Source organism: Physeter macrocephalus, chromosome 11, assembly GCF_002837175.3.
Source record: "Physeter macrocephalus isolate SW-GA chromosome 11, ASM283717v5, whole genome shotgun sequence".
Classification (NCBI taxonomy): Eukaryota; Metazoa; Chordata; class Mammalia; order Artiodactyla; family Physeteridae; genus Physeter; species Physeter macrocephalus.
In genome coordinates, this window is record NC_041224.1 from 50,915,155 (window position 1) to 50,940,023 (window position 24,869).

Consider the following 24,869-nt stretch of genomic DNA (forward strand, 5'->3'; position numbering starts at 1 on the left):
AGGGAGATCAGCTAGGTGGTTTGTGACCACATAGAGGGGTGGGATAGGGAGGGTGGGAGGGAGGGAGACGCAAGAGGGAAGAGATATCGGAACATATGTATATGTATAACTGATTCACTTTGTTGTAAAGCAGAAACTAACACACCATTGTAAAGCAATTATACTCCAATAAAGATGTTAAAAAAAAAAAAAGCCAAAGAAAGAAAGCAAAGCAACTCAGTTGAGTAAATCACCACAAGTCAGGACAGTGTCAAGAGGAAAACGCATATTTTGAAACCAATTTTTATTTAAATTGTGGTTGTGGGAACTTGGGCATGTCATCAAAGCTCTCTGAATATCAACTTCATGTTCTAAAAACTTGGGATAATCACACCTACCCGGTGCTCGCTTCGGCAGCACATATACTAAAATTGGACCGATACAGAGAAGATTAGCATGGCCCTTGAGCAAGGATGACACGCAAATTCATGAAGCATTCCATATTTTTTCCACAAAGTAAACTTAAAATGGCTTAAGGACTTAAACATAAGACATGACACCATAAAATTTCTAGATGTGAACATAGGCAAAACATTCTCTGACATAAATCGTACCAATGTTTTCTTAGATCAGTCTCCCAAGGCACTAGAAATAAAAATAAACAAATGGGACCTAATCAAACTTACAAGCTTTTGCACAGCAAAGGAAACCATAAAAAAACCCCAAAAGACAACTTACAGTATGGGAGAAAATATTTGCAAACAATGTATGGGAGAAAATATTTGCAAACAATGTGACCAATAAGGGCTTAATTTCCAAAATACACAAACAGCTCATACAACTCAATAACAAAAAAACAAACAACCCAATCCAAAAATGGGCAGAAGACCTAAATAAACATTTCTCCAAAGAAGAAACACAGATAACCAATAGGCACTTGAAAAGATGCTCAACATCACCAATTATTAGAAAAATGCAAATCAAAACTACAATGAGGTACCAACTCACACCAGTCAGAATGGCCATCATTAAGAATTCTACAAGTAACAAATGCTGGAGAGTGTGTGGAGAAAGGGAACCCTCTTACATTGTTGGTGGGAATGTAAGTTGCTGCAGCCACTATGGAAAATGGTGTGGAGATTCCTCAGAAAACTAAAAATAGAATTACCATATGATCCAGCAATCCTATTCCCGGCCATATATCTGGACAAAACTATAATTCAAAAAGAAACATGCACCTCTATGTTCATAGCAGCACTATTCACAATAGCCAAAACATGGAAACAACCTAAGTGTCTATCAATAGATGGATAAAGAAGATATGGTACATATATACAATGGATTACTACTACTCAGTCATAAAAAAGAATGAAATAATGTCATTTGCAGCAACATGGATACAACTGGAGATTATCATACTGAGTGAAGTAAGTCAGAAAGAGAAAGACAACATACCATATGATATCACTTATATGTGGAATCTAAAATATGACACAAATGAACCTATGAAACAGAATCTCGGACATAGAGAAGAGACTGGTGGTTGCCAAGGGGGAGGGCATTGGGGGAGAGATGGAGTAGCAGGTTGGGGTTAGCAGATGTAAGCTTTTATACATAGAATGCATAAACAACAAGGTCCTACTGTATAGCACAGAGAACTATATTCAATATCCTATGATAAACCATAATGGAAAAGAATGTATATATATCTATAACTGAATCACTTTGCTGTACAGCAGTAATTAACACAACACTGTAAATCAACTACACTTCAATTAAAAAAAAGAAAATCACACCTGATAGGCCAATGGGAGTGCCAACTGAGGTAGGTCATGCAGAGGCCTGGCCTGGGGATGGACGCAGAGGAGGGTGCTGCCATTCTGAGGTGTGTTTTAAAGCACTGTTGACTCCTGGCTACCTTCACTCTTTGAGCTGCTCTAGCATGAGAAACCGTTTCCTAGCGCAGCCCCAAGGAGGAACACTTCAGGAAAAGGCAGGCCTTGGGACCAGGAGGTAGGGAAGCAGGACTCAGAGTGGCAGACGGTATGGCAACCCCTGGGCCCCTGGAGAAGCTGGTGTGGAAACAGCTTCTAAATGAAACACGGCATAAAGAATGTCGGTTTTAATACAACAAAGACTGTTCTGCAAGCACCCCACACCCCCCCACCCTTTTTTCTTTTCTTAAAACAGTCAAAAAAGGAAAAATATTAGTGATTGTAAATTCAAAGGATGCCAGGGATCATTCCGTAGCATTAAAGGTGTCCCTGGGCCCTTAATACTTTTATATATACCTTCAACATGTGGAGAATTTTAAATATTATTTGAACTATTTAGAAAGACCACTGAAGAGACTTCCTCAGTGGTACAGACTTGAAACTGAAGAAAACCAGAGCTGATCCTTCTCAGCCCTTTGTCAAAATTAGTGACACTCAACCCACCATCTGAAAGAGTGACGTTTGTTCTTCAACCTCCTCATAAGCACGGGTATCGTGTAGAACTAGGGGAATGATCTCTAATATTACACAGCAAATTTATCTAACTGAAATGAAAAACAGCAGTGTGTTAAGTTTTTAAAAAAAAAATGTATTCCTATGATAATGCCTCAATTAATATTCTCAATCCAATCCTTCCAGACTTTCTTAAACACACCCCCCTCCCCCATTTATTTTGTTTTAGCACACAGGACCCTATACTGAGAAGCAGAATTGTGGTATTCAGGAACATGGGCTCTGGAGACTGTTTCAGCTTAGTCACTAGTGTGTGGCTTGAGCACAGAACCTCCTTGAGCCCCTGTAAAATGGGATCAGTGACAGTTCTTTCCCACCTGTCACTGTGTGCAGATTAAATGAGTTAATATCTGTGGAGTTCTTAGAATAGTGCTTGGCACATAGTAAGCACTTAGTAAGTGCTACCTATTATTACTACATACTTTTGTAACCACATATATAATCACTTATATATCATTCTATATAGATACAGATGTATAGCGCTACACCACTGTTTCTTATAGCTAGTTGGATTCCAGTTTATTGAGGTACTATGGTTTACCTGACCTATCCCCTGATGCTGGAATTTTGGAGGCTGTCTTTCCTCTTTTTAAAGCAATCCTCTGCTGAACCATCTTGTACACACGTCTTTGTACACTTGCCTAGGATAAATTCCTAGAAGAGGAATCGCTGGGTCACAAGTTAGGCACATTTAAGTCTTTTCGTGCACGTGGTCCAATCTGGCCTCTGGAAATTGGAGTCCACTGAAAGCACTCACCAACAGTATGAGGATGTTCTTTCCCGACTCCGTTGCCAACACTGGGAGTGAGAAATGAAGGTGTGTATAAAATTGCCTGCTTTACACAGGCAAACCCCCCCAAACAGGCAGTGAATAAGGTTCCTTCAGGATATTGCCTTTGGAGCAATAGTTGAGCTCGGGACCGTGCAGGTGTGAGCTGCAGGCCTGTAAGTGTCCTCAGGGCCCAGAGAGTACCGGGCAGCCGAATGGAAACAGGACTGGGCTTACTTAGAAGAAGCTGGTGTCCCACAGGATCCTGGCATCAGATGGCCTGCTGCTTAGTGAGTCAGAAGCATTGGGACAAAAAATTCAGGCCACGTGACTGACATGGGGTTTGCGTCTGGGTGGCACATGCCCCAGAGGGTTCCTTTCAGGGCTAGCTGGGGAGAGAGGAACATTTGGGAAGTCTTTGGAATTTGGTGATGTGACATGGTCTCCTCAACAGAGGGTGCACCAACCAAGACTGACCCTGAGCTGGTCCACATGTCTGTCTACTCTGGGCACCCTCTTTCTCCCCAGCAAATGCCACTGGCCTGCTCCAGGAACTCTAGGGTGGTCTTCAAGACAGAGGGTGGGGTGAGGGGTGTGACAGGAAGGGCAGGATTCCTTCCTGTTCCACTTCAGGCCACATCAGACCACAGTGATCTCCCTGACATCCAGACTCAGAGGCCCAGTTCAGTTCAAGCAGTGCATGCCAGGTGTTGGGGACACACAGATGTGTACGCTCAATACCCTCATCCTCTTTGAAAATTATTCCCAGTGAGTCTGTCTCCTCCTGGTCTTTGATGTCTCTGAATCCCAGGGGTACTTTTTTCCTGCTCCCCTCTTTTCTACTCTCACATCAAATGACTGACCATCGTGTCCATTTCCTATCTCTCCATCCCTGTAAGCTCCTTAGGGGCAGTTTCCTATAAAGGAAGGGACTCATTCCACACCTCAATAAGCATGGAGAAATCTACAAATGAAAAGTATCCAGAAAGAGCCTTCGCTGGGGGAAGTAAAGGAGACCAAGAGTTACAGACCTAGGCACAGCATGCAACCAGTCAATCTTCATAGCAGTTCTGTGAAGAAAATGTCACTACCACCGTTTTGTGGTTAAGGAAATGGAAACTCAAAGAGAGATGAAAATTGCCTGAAACCACCCAGGCCCATCTGATTCCAGAACAGGGGTGGGAAGCCTAGAGTTGGTATTGCCACTAAATTGCAATACTCCCTTGGGCAGGTCACCTCTGCTCTCAGGTGCAGGGCTCCCAAGAGCAGCTCTGCCTAGGAAGGAAATGGAATTCCACCCACCCCCCGCAGAGGCCTGCTGTGATGATCATGTGAAGCAGCATGGGAAAAATTTCCAGCACTGCGCCAGAGACATGCCTACAATCGATACCACCAATTGACCCCTGCTATTAGTACTAGTCACTATTGTGAAGGAGGTGTTGCACATGAATATTTTTAAACCCAAGGATTTCCTTTTATTGGACACACATTAGAGACTTAATGAATAATGCTTACTTGTGAGTAGGATTGTGCAGAAGGAAAGTAGGGCAAAAAAAAAATTGTGTCTGGATAAACATAAGATTAAATAAACTACAGACTCCTTTTCCTTATATGGAAATTTGAGGATAACTCACTTGACTTTGTCAGAGGAGGACAAGCCCCAAAGAAAGACTGGAGATATGTTTCTGGAAAGAGAGACCAGAGGCAAAGAGACCAGAGGGAGACGGCTGCAAAGTTTGGAGGTAATTTGTTAGGCAGGATTAGATTACTAATATGTGGTATGAAGTATAAATCAAAGAGGTTTTTGCATATGGATGTCCAATTAATTGTTTTAGCACCATTTGTTGAAAAGACTACCCATTTTCCACTGAATTGCCCTTGTACCATTGTTGGAAATCAACTGCCCATACATGCACAGGTCTATTTCTATACACTCTGTTATACTGATCTAGTTGTCGATCTTAACACCAGTCCCACACTGTCTTGATTACCGTAACTTTATCTTAAGCCCTTGAAGTCAGGTAGTATAGGCTTTTCAACTCTGTTCTTTTTCAAAGTTGTTTTGGCTATTCTAGGACCTTTAAATTTCCCTATGAATTTTACAGTCTGTCAGTTTCTACCTATGGGCTGCTGGAATTTTGACTGACACTGCACTGAATAGATAGATCCCCAAGGAGAAAACCAAGACCCACTGCTGAGTATCAGGCCAGCTTGCAGCTGGTGGGCCTAGGTGAGTTCCTGAATGCTGGGGCTGCTTCTCTCTTCTTCAGTTGGGAAGGTGCCAGGTAAAAACTTCCATAATGTATTCAGATGAAGGTATAGTATAATCTTTGTGGAATTCTGAACAAAATATTATAACAAACATTAATTTGTGCCCGAAGGCCATAAAACTGATGTAATTTGAATGCAATAAAATATAAATAAATGGCAAACAGTTCTTGGGGGTTTTCTCTTAATTTTTCAACACATACTTTTGAGTTTTAACATACAGCATTTACAGCATTCACCTTCCTGAATTAGGGGTGTGGGGGGCTGAGAAATAATTAGTAGGCAATTTTTTGGCCCTGGGACTTTTCTTGTAAATGTTTTCTTTGGCAGCCATACTCTTGAGAACAGGAAGTTACTCTCTTGTTACAGATTTAAGACTTTTCTGAGCCAAATAACAGAAAGCTGGATTAGTTCTGAAATGAAGGGGGAAAAAAACAACTCTTGGCTCTTGCTGGAGATTAATGACATCTTGCAAATATTTTAATTCTCCCCTTTCCTCTCTAACTTGCCACCTCCTAAACAATGCATGTTCAGCCTGAAAAATCTTAACTGGTCACTTTGTGGCCCAACTCTAAAATAAAATATCTTTATGGTACCCACAAATTTATTTAAACATTTTTGGAGGGCTGGGGGAAGGAAATAAGGGCTGTCTCAAGTTGACCTTTTTTTAATCACAAAATCCCAATACAGAATTTAAAACAGAAAATGTAGTTGTAAAGATGCTAATGTTTCTACAGTAATCATAAAGATTCATAATTTTCTTTGACCTTTTAAAATGGCTTTTGCTATAGATAAAAATGTTTAATCAAGCTTTGTAAACAAACTATATATTGTTAGAGATGCTTGCAAACAATTTCTTAGCAATTGTTCAAAATAACAGGATTATATCCTTTGACTAGAGCATTTATTAGTCTGACTACAAATAATGCAAACTGGTTTTCCCCAGAAAAGGCTGAGTTCTTTTGAATTAATATCCCCTTTTTACACTTGATTCTAGCAAAAACAAACCACCCCCCCCATACCAAACTTGCAATATCAATGAAGTTTACAATCTGTGGGGACATTAACTCTATGAATCACCTGACAACCATTTGTAGGGATTCCTTTTTTTGGGGGGCGGGCCCGCACCGCACAACATGCAGGATCTTAGTTCCCTGATCAGGGATCGAACCCGTGCCCCCTGCAATGGAAGCGTGGAGTGCTAACCACTGGACCGCCAAGGAATTCCCTGTAGAGATTCTTAAAACACAGAAGGCCTTAGGAAAACAGATTTAGAGGTAAAGAACACCTTCCTGTAACAAGTGATCTAGGAAGTGATCGAGACGTTTCCATGGTATCACAGTCATCCCTCAGTATCGAGAGAAGGTGGGGGAATTGGTTCTAGGCCCCACATTCCCACAAATACCAAAATCCACACATGCTCAAGCCTGTTATATAAAATGGTGTAGTATTTGCATAAACTTACACACATTCTCTCGTAAAATTTAAATCATCTCTAGATTATTTACAATACCTAATACAATGTAAATGCTTTGTAAATAGTTGCCCATTCACAGGCAAATTCAAGTTTTGCTTTTTGGAACTTTCCAGAATTGTTTTTTCTTCATCTGAATATTTTGGTTCCAAGGTTTGTTGAATCCGTGGATGTGGAACCCACATATATGGAGGACTGACTGTAATTGCAGCCTCTCAAAAAAGAAAGAGAGTTGGCCTACATTTTTCATTTATACTTGCATCACACACCCAAATGTCCTGGTGCCCAGGAAGTTTGCATCAAGGTAGCAAGGGTCAAAAAAAAAAGGTGGCAAGGGTCTGTGGCAGGATAATGGGGGTGAATGGCTGGTGGCAGGGAGAGGCAAGAAGGGTGCTCACCAGGATTATAAGTACATGTCCACCTTAAAGTCACTCAAATTCATTATTTTGAAAAACTCTGTGCTGCTGAGCAAATTCATCTGTAGATTGGATGTGGCCAAAGACCCGGAATCTGCAACCCTTTATTTACATTATCTAATGTTTTTCTTTCTGTGCATTATAAAGAAAATACTTATTCCTTCAAACCACCTTTTTTCTCCAGTCAACTTGAAGTGATGTTCCTCCCACATCATTCATTACCCTTTGTCTGTCTTCTGCTATTTTGACAACTTCAGGTTTTTTTAACCTTATAGACAATCTTAAATTACTCAGAGCTGTCATCCATTAGATATAAAAATTAAATTAAGCCCAAGAATTCTAGGTGATGGAAAACATGATCCAGTCCCATAAGATACAGGCAACCACAGGAGTCCAGCAAAGGTTGATAATACCCTAAACTTCATCAATGTTGGATGACTATTTATTTAAAGGGAGCTACCTGCTTCCTGGTTTACTGCATACCAAATATTTCTTCAACATTTATGAACTTAAATAGATACAGATGTTGCCAAAGGATAACATCAGTCATCCTAGAATACTATAAGTTAAGCACTGAAATGCACCTTGGAGTTTGTCTGGTTCAATACCCTCATTTTAAATGGGAGAAAACTGAGGCCTGGGGAAATTAACTGGCCACAAAGTTAGTGGTACACAAACCCTCTCCTCCCAAAATCATAGTTGAGGATTGACAAATTTCACCACCACCCCTTCACTTCTCTGATCTGGATCACCTTTACTGTCTATATACTATGCTTGACTATTCTCTCCTCCAAATTTTGGAGAAGAAAATCAAGGATGACTTTTTTTTTCCTTGGTCTTTCTCCCTACTTTATATTATACGGGCATCCCTTGCTCCTTTTCTATTCCCCCTAGCTGAAGCTTTTCGGAGCTAGCTGTGTTCTTTTTCATGCAAGACAGAAAATTAAAGGTGACCAGATACTTGATTCCGGCCAGGTCTCATGAGAGGAGAAGGGTGGTCAGTTTTCTCTAAGTCCGTTTTGCTGCCCATCACCAGTTTCTTTATTTTATGGCCTCTGATGTACATCAGATTCCAAAGAGTGAGACATACAGTGTGCCAGAATTGTGGTAGAGACCTGGTTCTTCTTTCCCTCCACTAACAGCACAACTCTCAAATCCCTCTCCCATGAAACTTGAAAGGGAATGATTAAATCTCACCCTTTAGTGACTTTGCAAATTACCTCCCTTAAACAATGTACTGGATATTTTATGAAGAATCTTAGACAAGGCCCACTTATGTATAGAAGGGTCTGCCCTCCAGCATGGAATCTGAGCCAATTCTAAGCAAAGTTTGGTTTTGACATCCTCCTTTTTTGCCTGGCCTACATATTCTCCAAACTGTGAAAAGGAGGCCTTCTGGGGTCTTCCTGACCCCATCTGAACTCTCTGTTGTAATACTTTCTCTGGTCTACTCTTCCTCTCCAATTGCTCAAAATTCTCTCCATTTTTTCGCTTTCCCTCCTAACAAAGCCCACTTTTTTAGTGCAAGTCATCACCTCAGCTAGCCTTTTGTGAGAAAGCCATTTGGAACAAATTCACACTCAACTGTAAACGACTGAGAGGCCACAACCCTTCTAGAAATATCTACTGTCTCAAAGGAAGATCCTTTTTAACCTTGTAATTTTCTTATTGGTGGAATTTTAGCCAATGCATCAAAGGGAAGTGAAATAAGTCAGGAGAGGGGAAGATATTTTACATCTTATTCAAGATTCTGTCTCCTGAAACAGACTCAGACATAGAGAATAGACTTGCGGTTGCCAAGGGGGAAGGGTTTGGGAGAGGGAAGGATTGAGAGTTTGGGATTAGCAGATGCAAACTAGTTTATATAGGATGGATAAACAACAAGGTTCTACCCTATAGTACAGGGAACTATATTAAATATCCTGTTATAAACTGTAATGGAAAAGAATATGGAAAAGTATATATAACTGAATCACTTTGCTGTACAGCAGAAATTAACACAACATTGTAGATCAAATATCCTTCAATAAAATGTTAAAAAAAAAAAAAGTGTCTCCTAATGGGAGAGGGAGGAGCCTCAGCTACAATGTCTGTATATTCTGTACCACATAGCAGTACATGCGATCTTTCAAGGACTTTTTTTTCTGGTTTGAGTTTATTCATATGAAAAATCATAGAAAGGTGTTATTCAATCACCATTAGTCACATATCTAACCAATAATCTTCATTAATGTTGCTAATTACAAAGTAAATCACCTGGAACTTTAGAGAATCAAACATTTAACTTTTTTTCCTGAATTCTCTCTTCACATGCTAACAAAAATATCATAAAACACTGTGGTGGCCTGAAATGGGAAATTTGTCACCAAACAACACTCAACCGTGTGAAAGTCTGAAGAGATAAGAATTCTTTCCCTTTGACTTGAACCTTATTTGACTGGAATTTTCTCACCAGAGTCTTCCTATTTTTTTTCCATGGGCAACTGCCCCCTTGATTAATCCCATTTCCCTCAGTCTTAGTTTTTCCAAGCAGCTGAGCAAACAAAGATGCAGGCAGCCATTTTAACGTACTTCCTCCCTCAAGCCCTCTGGGATGGGCCGTCTGTTCATCCTGTTCATAAACCAATGGCCTAAATGTGCTTGGAGAAAGCAGCAAGGATCTTCTGTCAGGATTAATTTTAATAGCCCACAGTCGGTCACTGGGGAATCACAGCCCTGGTAATTGGCTTTAAATTACTATTTGCTGATAAAGAGGGAGATATGAGCTGAAAATTTGGTTCCACATTTCAAACAGTTTGGATAACTAATGCAAGAATTTACTTTTAGTGTGGAGTGCATGCACTTTACAGCCTAAACCCTTGGGTAGCTGAAGAAAACCTTTTGTTGCAGTGGGATCACAGTGAAATACAAAGAGGAGAAATGTAACATTTTGTAGAAGTATAGAATTTTAGAGCTGGAAGGGAAATGAATCTGGGAATTCCGCAGATGGCTTCACAGGCGAATTCTATCAAACATTTAGAGAAGAGCTAACACCTATCCTTCTCAAACTCTTCCAAAATATAGCAGAGGGAGGAACACTCCGAAATTTGTTCTATGAGGCCACCATCACCCTGATACCAAAACCAGACAAAGATATCACAAAAAAAGAAAATTACAGACCAATATCACTGATGAACATAGATGCAACAATCCTCAACAAAATACTAGCAAACAGAATCCAACAACCCATCAAAAGGATCATACACCATGATCAAGTGGGATTTCTCCTAGGAATGCAAGGATTCTTCAATATACACAAATCAATGTGATACACGATATTAACAGATTAAGGAATAAAAACCATATGATCATCAAAATAGATGCAGAAAAAGCTTCCGACAAAATTCAACACCCATTTATGATAAAAACTACCGAGAAAATGGGCATAGAGGGAACCTAACTCAACATAATAAAGGCCATATATGACAAACCAACAGCTAATATCATTCTCAATGGTGAAAAACTGAAAGCATTTCCACTAAGATCAGGAACAAGATAAGGATGTCCACTCTCGCCACTCTTATTCAACACAGTTTTGGAAGTCCTAGCCATGGCAATCAGAGAAGAAAAAGAAATAAAGTGAATACAAACTGGAAAAGAAGTAAAGCTGTCACTGTTTGCAGATGACATGATACTATACATAGAAAATCTTAAAGATGCCACCAGAAAACTACTAGAGCTAATCAATGAATTTGGTAAAGTTGCAGGATACAAAATTAATGCACAGAAATCTCTTGCATTCCTATACACTAACAACAATAGATCAGAAAGAGAAATTAAGGAAACAATCCTATTTACCATGAAACAGAAATTAAGGAAACAATCCTATTTACCATTGCAACAAAAAGAATAAAATACCTAGGAATAAACCTACCTAAAGAGGCAAAACACCTGTACTCAGAAAACAATAAAACACTCATGAAAGAAATCAAAGATGACATAAACAGATGGAGAAATATACCATGTCCTTGGATTGGAAGAATCAGTATTGTGCAGATGACTATACTACCCAAAGCAATCTACAGATTCAATGCAATCCCTATCAAATTACTAATGGCATTCATCACAGAATTAGAAAAAAACAATTTTACAGTTTGTATGGAAACACAAAAGATCCCAAAGAGCCAAAGCAATCTTGAGAAAGAAAAACAGAGCTGGAGGACTCAGGATCCCCAACTTCAAACTATACTACAAAGCTACAGTAATCAAGACAGTATGGTACCAGCACAAAAACAGAAATATAGATCAATCGTACAGTATAGAAAGCCCAGAGATAAACCCACGAACGTGTAGTCACCTAATTTATGACAAAGGAGGCAAGAACATCCAATGGAGAAAAGACAGCCTCTTCAATAAGTGGTGCTAGGAAAACTGGACAGCTACATGTAAAAGAACGAAATTAGAACACTCCCTAACACCATACACAAAAATAAACTCAAAGTGGATTAAAGACGTAAATGTAAAGACTGGACACTATAAAGCTCTTAAAGGAAAACATAGGAAAAGCACTCTTCAACATAAACCACAGCAAGATCTTTTTTGACCCACCTCCTAGAGTAATGAAAATAAAAACAAAATTAAACAAATAGGACCTAATTAAACTTAAAAGCTTTTGCACAGTGAAGGAAACCATAAACAAGACGAAAAGAAAACCCTCAGAATGGGAGAAAATATTTGCAAAGGAAGCAACAAAGGATTAATCTCCAAAATATACACATAGCTCATTGAGCTCAATATCAAAAAAACAAACAACCCAATCAAAAAATGATATAAATAGACATATCTCCAAGGAGGATGTACAGGTGGTCAAGGGGCACATGAAAGGATGCTCAACATCACTAATTATTAGAGAAATGCAAATCAAAACTACACTGAGGTATCACCTCACACCGGTCAGAATGTCCATCATCAAAAAATCTACAAACAATAAATGCTGGAAAGAGTGTGGAGAAAAGGGAACCCTCTTGCACTGTTGGTGGGAATGTAAATTGATACAGCCACTATGGAGAACAGTATGGAGGTTCCTTAAAAAACTACAAATAGAACTACCATACGACCCAGTAATCACACTGCTGGGCATATACCCTGAGAAAACCATAATTCAAAAGGACACATGTACCCCAATGTTCCCTGCAGCACTATTTACAATAACCAGGTCATGGAAACAACCTGAATGTCCAACGACAGATGAATGTGGTACATATATACAATGGAATATTAGCCATAAAAAGGAATGAAACTGGGTCATTTGTAGAGATTGTGGATGGACCTAGAGTCTGTCTCAGAGTGAAGTAAGCCAGAAAGAGAAAAACAAATATCGTATATTAACGCATATATGTGGAATCTAGAAAAATGGTACAGATGAACATATTTGCAGGGCACGAACAGAGATGCAGACATAGAGAACAGACATGTGGACACGGTGGGGGGGGAAGGGGAGGGTGGGACGAACTGGGAGATTAGGATTGACATATATATACTACTATGTGTACAACAGATAGCTAATGGGAACATGCTATAAAGCACAGGAAGCTCGGCTCAGTGTTCCGTGACGACCGAGATGGATGGGTGGGGGTGGGGGGGTGGGAAGGAGTTCTGAGAGGGAGGGGATACATGTATACGTATAGCTGATTCACTTTGTTGTACAGCAGAAACTAACACAACATTGTAAAGCAATTATACTCAAATAAAATATTTTTTAAATAAAATTTAAAAATCTTTCAGTTAAAAAAATAAAAAGCACAGAAAGTAAAAAAAAAAAAAAAAAAAAAAGAATTTACTTTTAGTATGGAGTACATGCACTTTACAGCCTAAACCCTTGGGTAGCTGAGGAAAACCTTTTGTTGCGGTGGGATCACAGAGAAATACAAAGAGAGGAAATGTGACATTTTGTAGAAGTATAAAGCTGGAAGGGAAATGAATTTGTGAATTCCTCAGCATAGAGCTTCCTATGAGGCTTCCTGTTTCTGATATCTGTGCAGAGAAATGGATTCCCCTTATTGCCCCTTCCACTTTTTTCTCTCCCTCTCTACCAGGTCCTTTCTCTTTCCTTTTTTCACTCTGTTTTTCTCATACCCAATTCCAATTGCCTGTTCCTTCCCTTACTTTCTCTTCCCGAACCGGCCAGGCTCCTGCAGTTATTTGTGAAATTCTGCGCTGAAGGACAGACAGATGACGCAGCTGGCAAGACTGGTCCATCGAGAAAGCACTTTGGGGGACTGACTGGAAGAGGAGAGCTGGTAAATAGTACACAGGTGTCAGCCATGGTTCAATTAAGTCTTGGGTTTACCACTCTTAATTCTTCATTAGCTATGGTTGCTATGGACTTGACTCAAAGTTCAGCACGTTCGATTTCCACACGGATGCTTAAGAAAAACCACATTCTCACACACACACACGAAAACATAATTTGTTTCATAGTTGTTTATGACCCTTGGTTTTCATCTCTTCTCCATGTGCTCAGCACGTACCAGGGCAAAGCAAAAGCGAGCCTTCCCTCTCCTCAGTCAGCTCTCTCACCCTGAGCCAGTCATTTTCCTAACATTGATGAGATTGGGCTTTGTATTAGTCAGGGTTCATCAGAGTAAAAGATCCAATAGGGTGTGTGTGTTGGTGTATTGCCAATTGTACCAACGAGGGGGGGGGAGGGGGGAGGGAGACAGAGGGAGAGATATTCATTTTACGGAACTGGCTCACGTAATTATCACTGCAGAGCAGACCAGCAGGTTAGAGACCCAGGACTGATCGGCTGAGTCCCATGCATATTATAGAGGGCGATCTGATTTACTACTCTAAGTCCACTGATTTGAACGTTAATCTCAGCAAAAAAACCACTTTCACAGAAACATTTAGAATAAAGTTTGACCAGATTTCTTCACTTGCTAAGCCTCTTGGTTAGTGATTAGAGAACTAGACAGTTGGTGCACCCGTTGTTAGGAATTCGGATTTGTATTATGATAACTTTAAGTCCTAAGTTATGTTGTGTAAAAGATTCTGTCCCGTACCACTGAAAATATTTTCACAGTAACTATGGTTAACGTTTATATTAAAAGCTTAAGATCGCTATATATAGAAGGGTATTTCATTAAGAAAGGGAATATGGGGGAAACGCAGAGAGAAAAATTATAAGAGGGAGATTCTATTAGTTAGTACCTGCTATATGCAATAGGGGAGATAGAAAAGCACAAATATAGCTCCTTGACAGAATTCCCTGACTTTACAAGTTTCTTAGAAAAGAAATCACCATGCACAATACAACTGGAGAAGCATAATATGTTCTAAGCACTACAGTTATGCTCAGAGAGCAATCTGGGTTGGAATAATCTAAGAAGGTTCAGGGAGAAGGTGAGACTTCAGCTAAGATTTATAATGAGCTAGGGGAAAAGGGACAGCCTTCCACAAAAGGAAAACAGCTGGGGGCAAAATTCTGAGGCTTGAGAGAAAGCATCCTTGTTTTGAGGGCACCTGTGGCCCAGGATCACGAGGGGGAATAAAGGCCTTCAGCTGCAGTCCAGGGACAGGGTGAGAAAGGCTTTGGGGGAGCTTGTCAGGGGACTGCTATCTGACAAGGGCCTTACTCAAGTACTTCTCATTTAGCTAGGGATGGAGCAGGTTACCTAAATTCTGTGCTTCAAAGCAGGGTTTATGTTGGGAATTTTGATACATTAAACTGATCAGAATGGACTAGATTGCAAGGATACAGAAATGGCTTCAGCTGTGCTCCCTCAAGTAGCTTCAGATTTTATCTAGCCTTCTGTCTGACTGGGAGGGAATTGCTTGTGTTTATTATAGCACCATACAAAGGATGGAGAAAATGTAAATTTTCCATATCAAAGAAGGGGGAGACTGGTGTTGGAGGTTATAGGGTCTTTCAAACCTCCCAGTGAATGTGTTATGACTATAGCATGCTTCCCACTATTTACTTTGGGACACAGCTCTCCTTGCTGAACTATAAAGAAAAGGTGAGCTAGGTGTGATGCTTATTATACTGCTTTCTTCAACAGCCTAAAAAACTTTCTCACAATTTGGAAGGAGATTTTCAAATTGGTATGGCAGAAAGAGCACCTGGGCATTTGTGTCTAAAATCTGATGTTCTCACTTAATAGTTTTGTGCCCCGGGAAAACTTCGGTTTTTGTGCCTTTGTTTTTCTATAGGCAAAATAGGGAACTGTGAAAGAGAGGTTCTCCACTGGCTTGTACAGCACCTCCCACCCCCATCACCTCTTGTGGGGCTTTGCAATCGTGTGTGTGTCTGTGTGTGTGTGTGTGTGTGTGTGTGTGTGTGTTGTGTGTGCGCGCGCGCGCGCGTCGGGGAGGGGTGCGTTTTGTATTGTTACGAGCACTCAGGAGTGCCAAAGCAACTAATGGGCAGAAGCCAGACACCAAATATCTTGCAATGCCTGAGGCAGTCCCGCAAACGAAGAAAAGTCCTGCTCCAAATGCCACAGAACCCCATTAAGAAACGCTCATAGTCCCTAAGGGTCCTTCCAAATTTAACATTTGAGGACTTCACTAAGCCTCGCACTTGGAAGGCCACGCCATAGGCCTGGGCCTCCCGTGCCCGGCACATCACCCAACCTCACCAACTGCTAACCAACTCATCACTCAGGTTTCCACATGTATTTCACTTCTCGGAGATACCTTCCCTGGTGTCTGTGGCCGTCTTATAATTCTATTGTTTGACTGTTACTTGATTAATGTCTGCCCCACTCCCCCACTCGGTCGACTCCTTAAGGGCAGGGCCCAGAGCACTCACCTAATACTTTCTGAATTGAACAGGCGGAGAGCGGATGCACAGAGGAAGAACAAGCGACTCGAAAGCGCGCCTCGCCGGCGCCTGACGTCACCCCGCAACTTCCGTTCCTTCCCGCCCCCTTCGGCCACCCCACCTCCCTGCCCGTGTTTGTTTCCGGCGTTTCAATAAAGCTCGATTCGGCTAGAAGAAGGCTGTTCTTCCGGGAAAATGGCGACTCCCGCTCGTTCGCTGGAGTCCCCGCCGGCCGCGGATCCGGCGCCAGCAGCAGGGGCTGCCGAGGACGCCGAGTGCCCGCCGCCTCGCCAACCTCAGCCCCCGCAGAATGTTCTCGCTGCCCCGCGGCTTCGAGCCCCAAGCTCCCGAGGACTTGGGGCAGCGGAGTTCGGCGGAGCTGCGGGAGATGCTGAAGCGCCAGGAGAGACTTTTGCGCAACGTGTAAGCTTGGGTCCCGCCGAGTCACCGCCGGGCTCCTCGGGTTCAAGCTCCCTGGGACGCGTCCCTCCCCGCCCCCACCCCGATCCTGTCCCTGGAAGGTGACCTTGCCTCAGTCAGGTCCATTCCAGCCCCACGGGCGAGTGGCCGGCCTACAGTCGCAGAGCCGACCGCGTCCAGCCAGGCGCGGGGCGCCTGTGGGGATGGCTTCCTAGCGTTTCAGCTCGTCATCAGCTCCTCGTTGGTTTTACTCAGCTCCTGTGTCGGTTCTCCGAAGTGGGGGGATCTGTATCCCATATCCTTTCTCCCCCGCTCCTCCCCAAGTAGTGCCCCAAACATCTAGTCAATTTCATCTGTAGATCCCTATTTTTACAGGAACTGTAGGAAATGGGAAGAGTGGGATAAAAGAGTTGTTTTATTAAGCAAAGAAAGTTTGACTCCCATTCAGCTGGTGGACTTAATAGATTTTAGCAGAGAATCGGTATAATGAAAATGATTTTTTAGGAAGCTGATTTTAGCAGGTCGGTGCAGGATACTTTGAAGGAATAAGAGGCAGAAGAGAGTAGGAGGATATTTTCAGAGAGGTTCCCAATAGGGGGGTTGTAAGAAAGTGAACTATAAGGGTAGTTGTGGGATTGGGAAAACTTCATCAGGTGTAGGATAATTTGAATATGTAGTCGACAGAGATGGCTGAAGTTTCCAGCCTGTATGGAACACTATAAATAAAAATAGGAAAGTTGGGGGAGGGGAATAGGTCTGAGATTGATTTACCAGAGCTGAGTTGATGGAAGAGTTAATTATATCTGATTAAAAGCTGGAGAAGTGGTCAGGAGGCTCAAGAGAGAGAGAGAAGGTTGGGAAAACATAGGCATCGCAACTGGAGACGGATGTTAAGTTAGAATTGGGGGAATGAATGTAGTGTCATAAAGAACAGGGGGCCTGAGCTGTAACCTTCCCTTCCCATTTTATTGTATGGCTGAAGAAAAGGAAATCAGAAAAGGAACTTCTGCCACTTAGCAGAAGGGGCAAATGATCACTTGGGGGGCTTCTTACAACTATTTTGACTTTGTGAGAATGGGATTTTAATCTATAGTGGAGAGTTAACTTATTTGGTCTTAGGACCCCTTTTACTCTTAAGACTTAGCATCCTGAAGAGCTCTTGTGTGTCATATCTACTCATATTTATCATTGTCTTAGGAATTACAAGTGAGAATCTTTAAAACACAAGAATACACAAGCACACACATTCTATTAGCCATGAGAGCAATGATATCATCCATATCATGTGGTCTCTGGCAAACTCCCCTGTACTCATGGTAAGAAATGAGAGTGAAAATGCCAAATAGTATCGTAGTGTTATTATTAAAATAGTTTTGATCTTGCGGATCCATCCACCTCCCCTCCCCACGAAGGTCTTGGAGATCACACTTTTAAAAACTGATGATTTGGGGGATGTCTTACATTAGTATCATGCTTAAAATACTTTTGCAGAAATTCTAATTAGACAAATGAGGCATATTCTCTATTCTTCCTGCAGCCCCTTCTTTTTGGGGGGTATTTGGATAATGATTATCTTATTTCATTCCTGTTTTGGGGCAGTTGGAAATTGGATTTTTGACTTAAAGATTGATTCTTCTCCCTTTGAGAATAATGCTTTTTTGTCTGTATATCTCGTTTAAAAACACGGCTGTCTCTAATGTATACCTCTTCTTTTCCTTTTGCCAGAAAATTCATTTGCAAATTGCCCGACAAAGGTAAAAAGATCTTAGACTCCGTCGCCAAACTGAAAGCTGCCATTGCAGAACGTGAAGAAGTTAAAGGAAGAAGTGAACTCTTTCATCCCGTTAGTTTAGACTGTAAGGAGAGGCAAAAAGCAATTACAGTTGTTGATGGGGACACAGATAAGGCCCAGAATTCTGACCAGATACTTGATACTTCATCACCAGTTCCTGGCTGTTCCTCTGTAGGTAACATCACATCATCTCAGACAACCTCACAACAGGAACTGGCACATCCGACTCTCGGTGGCGATGCTGAGGTCCCTGAGGCTGAAAACACAGTGAGCGAACGCCTAGCTTCCAGCATCAGAACTGCCATGCCTTCCTCATCTGCAGCTAGTGAGCCCCTCACTCAGAATCGTGCTTCAAGTCAAGCGGAGGATCATACTAGCAGCTCGGACAACCTGTTTATTGATAGATTACAAAGGATCACCATTGCAGACCCTGTTGAACACCACTTAGAAGAAAACCAGAGTCCTGAGAACTTGGCCGGCCTTTGGAGTGGGCTACAGAAGAAGCCGCATTACATGGAAGTGCTAGAAATGCGAGCCAAAAACCCCGTGCCCCTACAGCATAAATTTAAAACCAATATGTAAGTACCATCAGAAGCAGGCTTGTCACAGGAGCATAATGTCCGTTAAACTCAAAAAACTGGGAGAAAGGGCTTCCCTGGTGGCGCAGTGGTTGAGAGTCCGCCTGCCGACGCAGGGGACGTGGGTTCGTGCCCCGGTCCGGGAGGATCCCGCATGCTGCGGAGCAGCTAGGCCCGTGAGCCATGGCCGCTGAGCCTGCGCGTCCGGAGCCTGTGCTCCGCAACGGGAGAGGCCACAAAAGTGAGAGGCCCGCGTACCGCAAAAAAAACCCAAAAACTGGGAGAATGCTTTAAGGTCAGTGGACTTGGTGTGAGAACTACTTGTACTTGGGAATGAGGGTATTGTGGAAACAGGGAAACTAGCCTGGCTGGAGTGGAGGAGTCGTGTTGAAAAATGCTTTAGTTTTTTTAGCCGAACAATTGAAAGGCCTTCAGTGACAGATGGAGTGTTAAATTTCAGGAGACTAAGGCAATGTCGCATATTAAACATGGAATTAGAGAATTTATTACAGTTTTTTCCAGAACCATTTTCTGGTATGTAGTTCCCCCTTTGACTAGACTGTAAGCTAAGGGGAAAACAATTGCAGGAGCTGATAGCCTTTCTCAGTAAAAAATATTTGTGTGCTCACTATATGTAAGCAGCGGATGCTGTGGCCATACAAGAGTAAAGATTCTACTCCTTATGGAGTTTACGATCTCGATGAGGACTCGAGGCTTACACACTTGGAAGAACGTTAAACTGTATAATAATTTCAGGAGGAAGGGAGCTGAGAAGGGGTTAAAAAAACTGAAAACAGATTTGGGCAGGAGGGGCAAATGAACCCTGCTTCTAAGGTCCTTGTCATAGTTTTGTGTCTGAGATCTTCAGAAAAACAAAAGCTCTTTGCAAAGAGTATTATTTATTTATATGCAAATATAACATTCAAATCAGGGAGTATATTTATTAGAATGTAACATCAGATACAAAGTCTAACCACTACTACCTTTCTTTGAAAAACTGAAAGCCTATATAGGTAAAAATACCTAAAACCAATTTTTTTGTTATAGAGACTTTAAAGTTTAGTCCTATCTTACCATTATTTTTTATTTTTATTTTTATTTATTTATTTAATTTTTTTTTTTTTTGCGGTACACGGGTCTCTCACTGTTGTGGCCTCTCCCGTTGCGGAGCACAGGCTCCGGACGCGCAGGCTCAGCGGCCATGGCTCACGGGCCCAGCCGCTCGGCGGGCTGTGGGATCTTCCCGGACCGGGGCACGAACCCGTGTCCCCTGCATCGGCAGGCGGACTCTCAACCACTGTGCCACCAGGGAAGCCCACCATTCATTTTTATAACCTCAAAGCTATTTCTTCTGCATAGAAAACCAAAATTATGTTACATTAATTTTTAGTTAGGAATAAAAAGTAATTGTTGATTAAGTAGTTGGTCTTCTTGTGCGTGGTGAGGTATCTTTCCTCACTTCTAGGGAGGCAGAAGACCACAAGCATCATCTAGTCAATATATACAACGGAGAATACACTGATCCTGGTTCCGTATTATGGTCATTTAGCTGGAAGTGGGAGGAGAGTAAGGGCGTATCAATGAGGGTTCCCAAGGGAAGTTTATGAAGAGACAGAGACAGAGGTGCAGTTATCAGAACAGGCTGGGCCTTGGTGAGTCAGGCTGTAGACAAATGGAGGTTGGGAGGTGGGATGAGGGTGTCCTTTGGCTTCTTTTCTACTCTTCCTTTGGCCTCCTACATGCTCTTCTGGCTCTTCTGGATGCTGGAGGCTGCCCGTCATCTACTTCTAGTCCAAGTCTTCCCAGAACTTCAGATTTGCGTAGCTGTGAAACCCGACCATGTGGGGGTGATCTGTGGCACCTTAGGTTTATCAGGTACAAAGTAGAACTAATTTCTTCCCAAACTACTTTCTCCCATATTCCCTAACTCAGTAGTGCCACTACTTTCTTTCTTTCCCTCCTTTCCACATCTGCTAGCCATGGAACCTCACAGTATATTTCCTTGACCTTCATCTCTAATCATTCTTATGTTCATCCTTTCTCCTGTCAAAGTGAAGACTCTCATCGCTGTCTTGGGCTATAGTTGTGGTCTGTCCTGGCCTGGTCGTAACTCTACCAGTCCATCCTATCCACTGCTGCCAGAGTGCAGTTTGTAAAATGTAAACCTGAACCTGTTACCTATGTAACAGGTAATAGAAGTCTTCACTGTAGACTGGACCCAGCCTACTCCCCCAGCTGTATCTTGCTGCCTTTTCCATTTTCTCCACTTCCTGTGCTTCCTGTGTGCTGCAGCCCTGGTCACTCCTCACTCCCTGCTGGGATGCCATCAGGGATCCATCCCATCATTTACATGCCGAATTCTTATTGTTCTGAGACTCCTCAAATTGCACTCTTTTGAAGCACTTCTGACAACCACCCTGTCTCCTATTACAACTGGCCGTTGCTGCCTTTTCGTTCCAGTGTACCATGTGTGGGCCTATGTCATAGCACCTGTGATATTATACTGCAATGAAACTGTTTACAAGTTTATTTCCCTCTGCTGGACAGTAAGCCCCTTTGCAAATGTTTTTGAATGAAGAAAATGAAAACAGACTTCAGCTCAAGTATAAGCTTTGAAGAGAGAAGGGAAAGGCAAAGAGTCTATCTAAACCTATTGTCTGTTAGAGCAACACGTTGTCAAATTACTTGCCAAAAAGGTGCCAATTTAAATATTTCTGTTTTTGAGGTAAATATGTTAAAAAAAAAAAAGAACGTTTTATCTACACATGTAGATAGTGGTAAAGGGCTTACTATTACTTTTGTAGAATTAACTGCCAAGGTTAAAGGCCACATTTGTGTGTATGAATGTTGCAAATGTGTGTCTATGAAAAGGAAGTAGTCTGGTGGTGTAACATAAGTGTTGCCTCCTTCAGATTACCTTCACATCAATGTGATTCGTTGAGTCCTTGTCAGAGGAGGGGGTCTCCTGTCTCCTCAGAAGAGAGACGGCACAGGGACAGGAAGCATCTCGATGACATCACAGCAGCCCGGCTTCTGCCACTCCACCACATGCCTACACAGCTGCTCTCCACAGAAGAGTCGCTGGCACTTCAGAAACAGCAGAAACAGAGTTATGAGGTATTTAGGATATGACTTGTTTCTTGTCTGCATGTTGGACGCTGCTTGAGTAAGTCAGAATTTACTCCAGGTGGTTCAGGGAGAGCGGGATTTAGTAGAAGGGATTAGGTGCTAGAGACATGGTCATCTGACGCCATCAGGTCTCAGATGTGTGCCTCTAGCTTGCAGAGTCTCACGTTTGCTGGAACTGCAGGGAACAGCTGGAGATGATCACAGCTACCTGTGACATCCAGGTGGTATTTGCCAGGAAATGTGGGGAGACTACTGCAAAATTTCACATCTCTGAAAGCCCAGGCTGTAGGTAGCAGTAGTATCGCTTCTTGGTCTTCCACCTTAAAAAACCTATGCGAGAACTTGTCAGTGGTGAAATCTAACTGGAACCCTGCTAAGAGAATCAGGGAAGTGCGGTTTCCAAGCTCCTTCACTACAGGGAGAGCAGGAAGAGGGATGGGGAGGTGGTGGTGTGTTAGGAACAGACAGTTGGGGTCGGATATGCAGGCCTGCAGGCCCTTGTGAAGACCGAAGCATCTTCTACTTTTGGTCACTTAATTTTGGATAGCACTTTCTTCAAAGATCTGTGTGTTCTGCATGGAACTTTAAATATGTATGTTGACAGTTTGGGTATAAAATAATGGGATGGGAGAAAATTAAGTGTGAGGACCATTGGGAGGAAAGAAAGGGTCTGATATACTTAGATAGTAATAATTTGAGCCTCCAGGAAAATAGCAGCCAAACCTAGTTTTGCTTAGGTAGATTTTAATTGGGTACTATATGTCAGTTACTACAAAATTAGGTTGTTATTCTGCCTTGGCTTTCCATAAAAGCTCCGTTGGCATGGATTGGGATTTTCAAGGCACTCCTTTTTAAAAGCCAGTTTTCTTCCTCTCAGTGCATTCAAGTTATTGCCTAGTTGTAACTAAGCATGGAGGAATTATTTTTAAGTTGTCTGTTTGATCCTAAATGCCTGTCTGAAGTTATTTTTAGGTTGAATTAAACCATTCAGTTTGGAATTGGTTTCCTTGGTAGTAGTAGTTCCACTTCAGCCCCACCTACCTGTGCTATCCGTCATAGCCTTAGGGGAGGGACATAAACAAGTTCCAGTGGTTTGGCGGGGGCAGCCTGAGAAAAGTGAAGAGCCAGAGTAGGAATGAGCATTGCCACCTGCCATCAGTCAGTGGTGGTGTCCTTGCATGTACAGAAGCACATTGCCAATGTCTAAGAAAGATTTACTTAGACTTTTTACTGCATAGTACTTTTCATGGGAGTTAATTTGGAGAGGGATAATCAGTTTTTACTATTCTTTGATCTTCATTGTGGCATTGAAATGTAACTCTCAAGCCTGGAAGCCATGATTTAATCTAGGAAACAAGATTCTTCCAGTTGGAGGATCAGTATAGCATTAGTGATTTTTGACATTTGATAGCTCAGATTGTTCTTCAGGGTTGTATACACACATGCACGTGCCCACATACTTGAAAATGTTTTCATGTTTATAACTGTCGTAGTGCTAAGCTGATTGCTCAGTTTCTCATGTAGAAGTGGATATTTCAGTGCACATGGTTTATCAGTGGAAGTCTGTCATCACCACTATAGCAGGCTAGTAGTAGCTCTCCCCAGCCCTGCCATGTGGTGTCTGTGGTAGGCACAAGTCAGAGTGCGGTAGAGAACACTGACTGGGCTGGAATGCCCCTTTATTTCCAGTTGTGTTCCAATGACTTCCTGTTGAAAAATTGTAGGGAAGAGGTTTAAGTGTGTAATTTTTGCTTCATTTTTTGTTTTAAAGGAGATGCAAGCCAAGCTCGCAGCACAAAAATTAGCTGAAAGGCTGAATATTAAAATGCAGAGCTATAATCCAGAAGGGGAGTCTTCAAGGAAATACCAAGAAGTAAGGGATGAAGGCGATGATCAGTCCTCCGATGATGAATTCTGAAGATGGGCATTTGGATCTTCTCCTAAATCTCTGCCTGTTGAGATCTCATTATCTTACATCAGACTTTCTAACAAGTATCAAGATCAGTGTCAGACATTGTTGAGACAAAGAATTTTGTCAAGTTACAACAAGGAAGCTATAAAAATAGCCCACTTTCAGAAGTTAACTTTCATGTGCTTGAAAAGTTTAATATTTGAATATTGTGTTTAATCACATTATATTAAACTTTTGCAGTATGTTGTGTGTTGGTCTGATATTTTAGTATATAGTAGAGCACATTTTTTTCTCTAAGCCAAATGAAAGCAGGTGATTAACTGCTTTTTTCTTTATACTTACCTCTACCAAATAGCATTTATTACATGTCTTTCAGTGAATTATTTAGTTGTCCCAGGCATCACCTTAAATGAATTATGAAAATATAGTTCTCTCCTTTTTTGAGTAATGAAGGGAGCAATCTAGAGAATTTTGTGCATGTTGCATGGGGTTGTTACAGGATTGGATGTGAAATACCAAGGAAGACACTCATAGAAATGCTTAAACTGTTTGTTTCCTTCTGTCTTCCCTTAGGAAAAATGTTTTCTTTATTCTGATTAGGAATAAGGGGTACTTTTAGTTGATGCTGGAGGGTGGATGGTCTTTCTAGGTGACCAGATTTGTCTGGAGTAACATGAGGAACAGGAAAAGTAAGATGATTGATGTACGTGAAGGGAGTAGCTGTTCATAGGCCTGGCCTGACTTGACTTCATTGTTCTAACAGATGATAGGTTCAGTTTGATAAGAAAAGCAAAACTTTTTTTAAAGCTACCATTGGTT

At 41.8% G+C, this 24,869-nt stretch overlaps 1 protein-coding gene, 1 long non-coding RNA gene and 1 other non-coding gene across 6 annotated transcripts in view; 2 read left to right on the top strand and 1 right to left on the bottom strand.

The window, feature by feature from the left end:
• LOC102975956 (uncharacterized) overlaps positions 1–16,301 on the bottom strand; it is a 77,259-nt gene extending 60,958 nt beyond the window's left edge. For all 4 annotated transcript variants that reach the window (XR_002892501.3, XR_002892500.1, XR_002892502.1 and 1 more), the window contains exon 1: positions 16,208–16,301. This is a non-coding gene — a long non-coding RNA (uncharacterized lncRNA). The remainder of the gene's footprint in view (positions 1–16,207) is intronic.
• LOC112066280 (U6 spliceosomal RNA) lies at positions 381–487 on the top strand. The gene has a single exon (XR_002892526.1). It is a non-coding gene; the product is annotated as a U6 spliceosomal RNA (small nuclear RNA).
• A 113-nt stretch (positions 16,302–16,414) lies between the features above and the next one.
• Positions 16,415–24,292, top strand: POLR2M (RNA polymerase II subunit M). The gene is made up of 4 exons (XM_007111876.3): positions 16,415–16,642; positions 18,365–19,009; positions 21,922–22,126; positions 23,910–24,292. Exons 1-4 carry the CDS (start codon positions 16,530–16,532, stop codon positions 24,054–24,056), a joined length of 1,110 nt encoding a protein of 369 aa, XP_007111938.1. The 5' UTR covers positions 16,415–16,529; the 3' UTR covers positions 24,057–24,292.
• The last annotated feature ends 577 nt before the right edge of the window (positions 24,293–24,869 follow it).

Bases quoted from the DNA above. Each gene is read 5' to 3' on its own strand.
- POLR2M (XM_007111876.3), top strand. From the start codon at position 16,530: ATGTTCTCGCTGCCCCGCGGCTTCGAGCCCCAAGCTCCCGAGGACTTG. The intron at 16,643-18,364 runs GTAAGCTTGGGT...TCCTTTTGCCAG, and splicing joins GAGAGACTTTTGCGCAACGT to AAAATTCATTTGCAAATTGC. The intron at 19,010-21,921 runs GTAAGTACCATC...TGCCTCCTTCAG, and splicing joins CATAAATTTAAAACCAATAT to ATTACCTTCACATCAATGTG.